We start from the raw sequence: 11,082 nt of genomic DNA on the forward strand, positions 1-11,082 counted from the left end.
TGTTAGTCAAAAAACATGATGCTACTATCCAGCCTAGGCATCTTTTATCTTTGAAATTTCCCAACAAGATTTTTCTACCAGAGCCATTCAAAGTGCACATTCCTAATCTGTAGTGTGCATGATTCTGCAGTATGTGCAGAATATCCTACAGAGGCATTAACATCTTTAGGAACTTCCTGGTATTTTGCAAGTAGTGTAATGTCTTGATTTGCTCAATTGGACCAATTATGCACGGGGCTGGAAATCTGGGATGGCGGCAGCAGGGCACCCTGCTGCTGCCATCCCAGCCCTGGCCCGGCACAGCACCATGGAAGACTTGCGACAAGGAATCTTCCGCATTCTTCATAGTCTGACATGGCTGACTTTCTTGTTCTCTCTTTTTCTTTATGGGAAAAATAGGTTTGTGATTTCTCGGCCACCCAACAATTTGGAGATCTTCTCTTCTGATCTATTCTTTTGCCTTGTGCCATTCAACTCTTCAGCAACTAGCCTGACCAAAGTGATTGAAAATATTGTACCAAAGGGACGGAAGACAGGCTGGAGTCTTTTACGACAATCAACACTTCGCTGATTTTTTAAAAATTCAATCTCCCTACTAATAAATACAATTTCTTTTTCTCCTGGGATGACAATGAGGAGGAAGAGGAGGGGGAGGAGGAGGTAATATCTAAAAAGGGCAAAAAAAAAAGACACGTGTTACAGGGTCATTTCAGAAGCTGCAGAATACCCAAATTTGTGCCTCGAATGTCACCAATACCAATGGGATCGAGGTGGATTCTACTCCATCCTTCTATTCCGCTGAGCAAAATCTGAACCTTTCCCCAAGTCTGAGCACTTTATTCAACAGAAGAGTTTCCTTCCTCCAACAGAAGAGCCATTGAAGCTGGAGGACAGTTCCTTAGGCCGGAGAAAGTTTTCAGACTTTGATCAGCGGAATGGTGGAACAGCAGCAGGATCCACCAGGTAATGACTGGATTGGGCCAGTCCCAACCTTCTTTGTGTGCAGCCGATTTCCTTGATTAAATACAAGAAGCAGCCACATGCATGGAGCCTACGCATGTTGGGTTTGGTTAGATATTTATTTTACTGTTTATTCACTTCACTTATACCCTGCCTTTCTACCCAATGGGAGCCCCAAAGCCAAGTGCATCATTCTCTTCTCCATTTTATTCTCATAACAACCACCTTGGGCTGAGAGTATGTGACTGCCCTAAGGTGAACCAATGAGCTTCCCATACCAGAGTAGGGATTCAAACTTGGCTCTCCCAGTTAGTAACCACTAAGCCACACTAGCTCTCATTACAGGCATTATACTACTGCATGGACATCTGCTATCATAAGAGGCGGAAGTGGAAACTCAATGGGGCAGTGAGGTGTGCTATCCCTCCACCATCCTCCCAGCCACATGGAGGGCTGTGTAGCCTCCAGACACCTTCCTAGGAAACCAAAACAAACCACATAACAGGATGGAGAATGTCTTAAACAGATGACATTGTTTTTAATACATGCCAGTCCTTGATACTACAAATAGCTTCATAGAACAATCCACAGGATCCCCTATGCTCACAACCTGAGAATTGTATCTTTACATCCTATGTAACATTGCAGGCCATCTTAAGAGATTTGACTCACATCCTTCTATACAATGGTAAAACACCACACACACACACCTTGTAGTGCTTTCACACTGAACTTACTTTTTTGCAGTGTTGTTTTCAGTATACATGTGCATAATTTCAATGAACAGAGAGGTCAGCGTAATGAACTAGATGAGTTAAATAGCAGCCAATTGTGAATGAGCTGGGTTGGTATTTGGAGAGAAAGATGTTTAAAAATTTTCTTCATTGAAGAATGATATAGCAGCCTTTCTCAACCATTTTTTGGGTACAGCCATTTTAGGAGCTCTTCTCAAGTTCCAGGAACCCCTGTGGTAGGCTGGTGAATTGCACAATGAGTTAGACCAAGAAAGGCCCAAGCTAAGGGTGAATTAACCATATTCAACGTACCTTGTCTTACATACCCACAAGAAAGATTTCTAGAACATTCAACCAAGAGAAGAATGTGCATTCATTTTTTTCCTTGAATGCATTAATTCAAGCACACCCAAAGGAATAGGTTACATGCTTTCTTTTTCATTCGCCTTGGTGGGCGAACTTTCTAGCAAATAATGAAGTTAGATGTGACAAACAAGATATTTAATCGGTTCAATTATCAGCCCCCCCCATAAAACCTTTGGGGTCCTCTTCTCTTTTTCAGTCTGTGCCCCCCTTCAAATGGGCCAGGGCTGATATCTAGGACTGAATGGCTGATATCTTGGACTGAGCTGATTCATTTTCGTGCATCAATAATTTTTTTCAAAACTAGAAAAAGAGGTTGAAACTGGTGAATAAATAAGAAACCTTCTCTCTCCCTCTGACTGGGGGATTATTCACCCACAGTGACATCAAAAGGTCAATAAATCTAGTTGGCTGCCTAGACATGTGATGTCGTCTTTTAATTAAAAAAAGAAAAAGAATGAATTTGATAGAGTTGGAGTCCAAGTTGATTCCCAAGTTCCTGTTTCCTACCAGCAGGTGGATTGCTTGCTGTTGAAAGCGAATTCTGATGCTTGTGTAGGGCTTCTCATCACCAAGGTGTGTTGTGGCTTGTGGTATTTCCACAGCCGAGAGATTGTCTTGTAAATGCAGCCCTTCCCTAGTTGCATAAGGGGCAATGCAAAAGGCAAAACACCCAGGTGGAGACAGGTGAGAAGAGGCCGCTGACAGCGATGAGATGTAAAAGTATTTTTGAAGAGGTGCCCAACTGTAACAGATCTAATCTCCCATCAGAGGGAGGGAGTCCAAGACGATCTGTCACTCAGGGATTAGAACTCACTTTGGGAATTTCCAAGCCTTCACCCAGACAAGGTGGGTGGCTTGCATGTTTGCTTAGCGAGGTAAGATTTCTCTTCCTGGGGCGTGTTTTGTTTGATGGATTCTGCCATTCCAAAGCCAGGAGAGGCATAATCTGCTTGGCTTGTCATTTCCCATCACTCTTCAGCGTGGGATGCTGCTGATCCATGAACGCTGCCGACGGAAAACAATAGCTGTTGTGTTGCCAAGGACAGCAAGCCTTAATAATGCTTTAGTGCTTAAGAAGGCTAAGCCAATGGGCAAGTTTAATATTTCAGGGCACGGCCAAAGATCAATAGCCCATTCCTTGTGATAGCTAAAATCAGAGCCGGTGCTTGGTAAGCAAAGCTAAGCTCCATGCAACACTGTTCACACTATTTGATTCGGAGGTGGCACTGTGGCACTGCTGAACTTCATATCCTTTGGCTTCAGAATGTGACTCTGTAACAGAGCATTTTTAAGAATATTGCATGTTCGGGGGACTACATTTCCCAGGGTACGCACTGCCAGAACCTTGGAGTGAGGGATGGGGGAGACTCAGGGAGGAATTCTGATACATTTGTTTGTGATTGACAAGAGATCTGAATTCTGGACTTTCAACTCACCTTAGTTACAACTGCATACAGAGCCCGTATCATCTGCATACAGAGCCCATTGATGTCCCCTGCCGGAATCACGACTCTCCATGGAAGATTCACTCTACAAGAACTTTGGCTAAAATTACATGGACTGCTATACTATGTCTTGCTTTCATGGTGGAACCCAGATGTTTTTTGAACATCTGTACTTGGTTTAGAATTTGATTGCATCATGGTTTATGTAGCCGCTGCATATATTACACTGTTCTTGAATAATTTTTCTGTTTGTAAAGACTCCAAAATAAAGACACCAAGGCTGGAAAGTTCTACCATGATGCTCATGGTAACTGTAGTCCATGGGCATCTGGCCGCTGCCCCTGAAGTAGATGCTTTGGAGGAAGGAAACGGCTAAAGCCTAGATCCGGGGCAGTCAACCTGTGGTCCTCCAGATGTTCATGGACTACAATTCCCATGAGCCCCTGCCAGCAATCACTGGCAGGGGCTCATGGGAATTGTAGTCCATGAACATCTGGAGGACCACAGGTTGACTACCCCTGGCCTAGATGATGAAAGGGTCTAATAACAAAGAGTCCCAGCCCTGACCACCAACTCAGGAATTTCTTCTAGGTGTCTTAGATCAAACACTGGCAGGGGCTCATGGGAATTGTAGTCCATGAACATCTGGAGGACCACAGGTTGACTACCCCTGTCTTAGATGGTAGAATGTCTTGTTGATACTAAGATTCAGCCATTGAATAGAGAGTCTAACAATTTTACCAGCCAGCCAGGGCCATGTCACGACCAACAGCACAATCCCAGTGGTGAACATATCCTGAACCAATTAAACAAGGAGTCCATGTTGGACTTTTTCATTTCAGTATTTGATGTGGTTTTGGGTGCTGTAAGCTGAATTCAATTAAAAGGCTGTCAATGAACTGGGTGGGGGAGATCTACTGGAACATGATGTGAAATGAAAAGGAGAAGTCCCAAGGGATAACAAAAGGAGTGGGGAAAACATGATTACCTTTGCTGTTTGGTTTGGCAGACTTCTCCACTGCTTGAGATTTACAGCTACCAGGAGTATGCTTTAATAATGATTGTCACTTGTGCCAATGTCAGGGATAAGAGAATTTAACCTTGCTGGCTTTCCCACCATTTCTCAAAGCTACCATCTTTCATAGTACGACAGCAATGTTCAGTCCTTCAAATATATTCAGGGACAGTACTCCAGCTGCTCCCTCTCTGTCCAAGATCAGGCAATGAGGTACTGGGGAACTCTCAGCTGTTAATGATGTCTCCCCAGTTCTCAGAAGATTCAGCTGCTACTAGATATTTTTCTAGTTCTAAGACAGAAAAGCGGTAGACAATGAAAAAGCTACACACAGAAGCACACACACTTCTCCAATCTAGTTCACTGTGGATGTATAACACTACATTTTCAAGGTTTTGGGATATCCTTAATGTTTAGGCAGTCAACAGTGTGCCTGCCTTTTTTAATCTGATCCCCCCCCTGGGATGTGGGCAACTTTTGTGCCTATTTTGATGTCTGCTTTATGACCCAATATCTGCTTTTATGCTGTGCATCTGCTTTTCATGTAAAATTTGGTAATATGATTTTTTGGCAAATGAGGTGTGATTTGCTCCTTTGTTACTGATCTTATTAGAGGTGCTCGGACACTTGCTGGTTTAGCTTGCAGCCTATTTGCTGGTTTAGGAACAGAGATCTGATTCCTTAATTTGTCCATCTGTTGGTATTCGGTAGATCATTTTTCTGTACTTCCTTACTAACCAGATGGTACAGGGGCAACTGGGTTTCTTGTGCATGCACATTCTCACAGTGGGCCATTGAATTCTATAACAGACCCCCACACACAGAGCCATCCTTGCTACCGAACTTCTGAGCTCAGCAGGCAACTGTTTAAAGTGGAAATTAGGTCACTCACCAATCACATCAGCCAGTCACCAATAAAAGCTGGGTGTCATCAAATCCTACCCTCCAATATCCAGAAGATTCAAGATCTGCAGCATGCAAGATTGAACATCTGATCACCAGCACATCTGTTCAACAGTTGAATGTGTTTGTGACAAACTTTGCAACACTTCCAATTCTTATCCATTTCTACCAATTGTTCGAAATTTATTCATCTCACTTGCTGTCTCAACAGAAAAATTCCAGTGCCTACTTTCAAAGCCGTCTTTGAGGTTCTAAGGGCATGGCTTTCTTTGAAGGACAAATAGGCAATGCTAGCCAAACATTGTACCCATTAGAGGAGAGACCACTGAATTTTTGCAGTACCTGATTTATTTACAATTATTATAGACAGAAGCAGAGAGAAACTGAGGGAAGATGGCATTTATACAAGACAGGCAATCCACGGTCCCATTCAGATCCCAAGAGAGATCCTCCACCCCAAGATGCTTCAGCAAACTCACAGCAAACTATGCTTCAGCAAACTATCTGACACCTTCTCTCTCTTTTTCAAACTAAGCTTCCTGCTTCTTCATATAACAAAGTATCTGAATACTTCTTTAGACAATTCCCCACAAAAACATATAACTTGAACAAAAACCTTGCTTGGTCTTAAAGATGCTACTGGACTCAAACTTTGTTCTGCTGCTTCAGACCAACATGGCTACCCAATCTGAAACTGCTTCCTCACAGTCACCCCTGAGCTCCCCTGTCAGCTGAGAGGGTTCGCCTTCTTCTAAGTGTTATGGGACTTAATAGGGAATTGGCTCCTGGCAATTCACATCCATTGTGGAAGAAACTTCAGACCATTCTAAGTCATCAACAAAACAAAAGAATGACCAGACAGTAGATGCAACATTAGGGAAAATGGCGACTTTTACTCCAAAATCTAGGAAACCACAGGGGCCAATTTTGACTCCAGTTTTTTGATTGAATTCCAATCTTACAATTGGGAAACTGGTCTCCAGATTTTTGTCCCAATCTGAAGAAATCTGAATGTACAGGTCACACAAGAGTTGATGCAAAAACTGGTCGCAAAATTCTTAGATTTGCCTCGGCAATGCTAGGCAAAGCCCCAGGAAAGTGAGGGTTGGCTTCCTGAATGGCCTCCTTCTAGGCATCTTCCCACATTGCCACAAATTTGGTTTCCTGGAATTTATAGTGGATGGAAGATGTATTGTCCATTTTTAAAATCTTTCTTGACTTACTGCCCTTTATGATATATACAAGAGATGCCAATTGGAAGAACATATTTAAGGAAAAGGAAACATATTACTGGGTCAAGGCCTTTTTTGCATAATGCTATTATCACCAGGAAGACTTGGAAATAATCGTGTTATGCATGTGTTTGGAGCATCAAAGTGAATTGTCTTACCTTGCTTTTTGATTTAAGAAGGGTTTAAGTATTTTATATGAACAGGTCCTTCAGACAGCAATTTGAGACAGAAGCTGTTTGATGGGGTTAAACACAGACAAAGGTTTGTCTTTCTTCCCTCCTCCCTACACTGTACCATTTTGATTATGAAAAGTGCTAGAAATCCATATGCTTGTGAGCACGTGTAAGATTACTAACCTCAAGGCTGGGCCTGGAGTTCTCTGAAAATTACAATTGATCTGTAGACCACAGAGATCAGTTTCCCCTGGAGGAAATAGCATCTTTGGAGGGCAGATTATATGGTATACCAGAGGGCCAAGGAGAAATGAGAGCCCAACAGCAACGTTATATCCAGTCCCCCTACACATCCTAGTTGCTCTTCTCTGAACATGTTCCAGCATCAATATCCTTCTTGAACTACAGCACCCATATTCCAAATGAGTTCTAACCAATGCATAATAGAATGACATCATTACTTCTCTTGATCTAGATTCTATGCTCCTAGCGATGCAGCCTCATATCATATTAGCCTTCTTACTGCCATACCACACTCTTGGCTCATATTCAATTTATTGTCCACCAGTCCCTTTCACAAGAGCCTCTTGTGGCACAGAGTGGTAAGGCAGCAGAAATGTTGTCTGAAAGCTCTGCCCATGAGGCTGGGAGTTCAATCCCAGCAGCCGGCTCGAGGTCAACTCAGCCTTCCATCCTTCCGAGGTCAGTAAAATGAGTACCCAGCTTGCTGGGGGGTAAACGGTAATGACTGGGGAAGGCACTGGCAAACCACCCCGTATTGAGTCTGCCATGAAAACGCTAGAGGGCGTCACCCCAAGGGTCAGACATGACTCGGTGCTTGCACAGGGGATACCTTTACCTTTACCTTTAGTCCCTTTCACATTATTAAGCCAGGTCTCCCCCATGTTATATTTAAGTATACATTTCTTTCAACTTTCCTGCTGGCTGAGGCCCATCTAGGCAAAGACCTGGCGTGCCAACAGCAATGCTGACATTACCAAAAAGGTAGCTAAATGCCTTGCTGTTATTATTATGACCAATTCTAATCCTTAATTGTTATTCCTTAATCCTTATGAAATCCCGGTTTTATCAAACAATTTTATGCTATTGTCTTTTTATAGTTGGCCAGTTACAGTGATTCTATAAACTATTCCCAGTAGTTTTTAATAGTTAATAATCTTATATTAATTTTCTCTTTCTTAAAAAAAAGTATATTGCTTTGGTTTTTTCCTTTCCTTTTTAAAAATGTTATTGCTTTGATCTTATGACCAATCTTATTATTATGACCAATTGTACCACTATGATTTTGGGCCTGATATACCAATAAAGGTGATTGATTGATTTTTAAGCATCACATTTTACTACTCAAATACAATACTTTGCACTTCTCACTATTAAAATTAATTTGGTTGGCTATGGTCCTATTTTCCGGTCTATCCCAATCTACTTTAACAGTAGTCCTTTTCTCTCGGGTATCCATCTCACCCAATTTAATGTCATCTGCAAATCTGCAAAATCATTACTGCAAATATTAAACAATAGAAGAAGAGTTGGTTCTTATATGCCACTTTTTTCTGCCCCAAAGGAGTCTCAACGCAGCTTACAATACCCTTCCCTTCCCTCTCCCCACAACAGACACCCTATGAAGTAGGTGAGGCTGAGAGAGCCCTGATATTACTGCTCAGTCAGAACAGCTTTATCAGAGGGAGGTTCAGTGTGGAAGACTATAATTGAAGGGAGTAGACAACATTAGTCAAGCCACAAAGAATTAGATTGTTCAACAGTCACTGGCACTACCCTATGAGTATAACCACATTCTACAACCATCACCATTGCGATGGAAATGGTAATTGGTATGGGATAATGGAGTTGCTGCAGGAATGTTGAAGAAATACAACTTTGCTACAAAGAGTTATGCAAGCTTGTTGGTGGAGTCGCCTTCAAGGTAGCTGAGTCACTTGCAGGAAATTTGCAACCATTTTTTTTGCTGCGTAGAGGATCTCTAGCAACAGCTGAGTCATGGTTGTGCACTTGAAATGCTGGAAACCTTGGGTCACTCAGGCTCTACGTCTACCTTGTTGCATATTTTTTTTTAAATGCTGGTAGATGTGCACACATGAGAAAACAGCAATTGCAGCACCCAACTCTAGACTAATCCATCAATCATAATCGCTGAGCTGCCAGAAGTCATGTAACTGCTTTAAAAACTCAACAGCCCTCTGGCACTTATAAGGGGGGAAAACCCATCTAATTAATCACAGGTGAAGCAGTTTGGCCTGACTCCAAAAGCCTCCGAATTCCTGCCAAGCTTTGATGCTAATTTTCTTTCTAAGTAACCCCCTAAAGAAATTTATGATTAAGTAATTAAAATGATGAATAAAGAGATACTTAGTAAATGGAGGAAGGGGGGGATGGAGAGGGAAAAGTCCCAATCTATCTTCTCTCCTCTCAAAGGAAACTCATTTCTCCTTCTTCTGTGTTCATTGTGTAAAGAAAGCAAATACCAATTTCAACAAATGTCTTTGGATGTATTAAATCAACAGTTGTGTGATTACATGAAACAGGAAAAAACAAAGCATACATGTCCCAGCAGGAGGAGTAAGGGCTTTTCCACATGATCGATACCCTGTAGCATCTGTAGCAAAGTGTTACACATAGTATAGGACACACATTTTGCACACAGGATTACCTTGAAAATTCCACTCAGCCAAATTTCTTATAGCGTCTTCCAGCATCAAGCAATTTTAACTGGTCTCCAGGAAGCTAGAAGAGAAGAGGTATGGTGAATCTCCTGAGGCAGTGTAATGATCAGGCCAAGGTGCTGGTATCAGATAGCAGCAAACTTCACAGTTCTTTCAAATAACCAAAGCCAAAGGAGGAGACAAGACACAAAGGCATTTTAGTCCAAGGCCCAGGATTCCAGAGGTCAGGCAACCACAATAAGAATCAAAGCCTTCAGGATTCAAAGAACTATCAGCATATAGCTTACATTACATCCACACCCCACAGCATCCCTTGAGAGGTTCTATGGTTAAACACCAGCTGCTCAGACTTAATCCTGCAACAACTCATTATCACTTTCAGCAGGTAGCCATAAGGTGAGTGCTTCTCCTTTTAACCTGCAGCTCTGCTCTGCAATGGAGTAGTTGTAATGTGTGGGTGAGCAGACTCTCTACCCCCTGCTCCCTCCAGACTTGCTTTCTGCTGGGTAGTCTGGCCACACTGAGGTGGTTGCAGCGGCACGGATGGGGGTACCTGTGTGTGCTCTGTAAGGGAAGATTACAGCTTGAGAAGGCACAGCAAAATAAAACGTCATGCATCTGGCAAAAAGAAAGCATAAGCCACAGCAGTTGGTGTCACCCTTTATAAGTCTGCTAATCTTGATGAAGCTGTAGACTGATAGGTTTATGTACTACAAGAGAACACTTCTGGAATTGAAGTACAATGTTTAGTACTAACTATGTCATACAATTGCATGGTTCTGTACTTTGAGTGTTGGATTAGTTTCTCAGACACTCAGGGCATTTCTGTAACCTTTACTGTAAGTAGTTGTTATATTCTGGCCCCTCCACATGACGTCACCAACATGCAGTGTCCAAGCAGCAACTGGCCAGCTATAGCTGCCATTTTAAAGTGCTAGTTGGTGAATCCCAAAAAGTGGATTCACCAACATATGTAGTGTTACCTAGCAGAGAGCAACTAGAAGGCCACCATCAAAAAAAAAATGTATGGAGGTGAAGAGGCACTATCTCCACCTCCAATGTCCCACCCTCATACCTGCTTCTCTTTCCTCTCTCCTGGGGATGGGAGTTTTTTTTTTTTTTTAAGTGAACTGCCTGGAGCAAATAATAGGCATACATTCATGCAGGGAAAGGCAAAAAAAAAAAATTGTTTCCCAAAGTTGTAGTACAAAGCATGCCTCTCCAAGCTGCCCCCCTGCATTGCTCTCTTCCACCATTTCCAGCAGCACTTGTGTAGTGGGAGAAGCGTGAAATGGAAGCAGAGAAGAGCAAGATTGCAAAGAGGTGAGGAGGGGCCAGGAGATGCGATTTTATTTGGCGTTACGCCACTCAGCTGATGTAATGCTATTTTTAAAGATGTGCGAAAATGCTCTCAGATTCAACCACCACCACAGTGAAATCTTGGCCACTTACTCCCTGTCTAACCTACCTTGCAGGAGTAGTGCTGTCAGCATGAAAGGAAGGACAATGACCGTGTAAGCTTCTTTACAAGGCAGCTCACAACGAAAACTAA

At 42.5% G+C, this 11,082-nt stretch overlaps 1 protein-coding gene and 1 long non-coding RNA gene across 3 annotated transcripts in view; one reads left to right on the top strand and one right to left on the bottom strand.

Moving 5' to 3' along the window:
* KCNU1 (potassium calcium-activated channel subfamily U member 1) overlaps nucleotides 1-617 on the top strand; it is an 81,050-nt gene extending 80,433 nt beyond the window's left edge. For both annotated transcript variants that reach the window (XM_077306375.1, XM_077306376.1), the window contains exon 27: nucleotides 393-617. In XM_077306375.1, coding sequence (XP_077162490.1) covers nucleotides 393-571 — 179 coding nt within the window. In that variant the 3' untranslated portion in view covers nucleotides 572-617. The remainder of the gene's footprint in view (nucleotides 1-392) is intronic.
* The window catches only part of LOC143821888 (uncharacterized), an 88,595-nt gene extending 78,871 nt beyond the window's left edge, over nucleotides 1-9,724 (bottom strand). The window contains exon 1 of the long non-coding RNA XR_013225951.1: nucleotides 9,518-9,724. This is a non-coding gene — a long non-coding RNA (uncharacterized LOC143821888). The remainder of the gene's footprint in view (nucleotides 1-9,517) is intronic.
* Nucleotides 9,725-11,082: the final 1,358 nt, after the last annotated feature.

The sequence above is a fragment of the Paroedura picta genome, chromosome 12, assembly GCF_049243985.1.
Source record: "Paroedura picta isolate Pp20150507F chromosome 12, Ppicta_v3.0, whole genome shotgun sequence".
NCBI classification, from domain to species: domain Eukaryota; kingdom Metazoa; phylum Chordata; class Lepidosauria; order Squamata; family Gekkonidae; genus Paroedura; species Paroedura picta.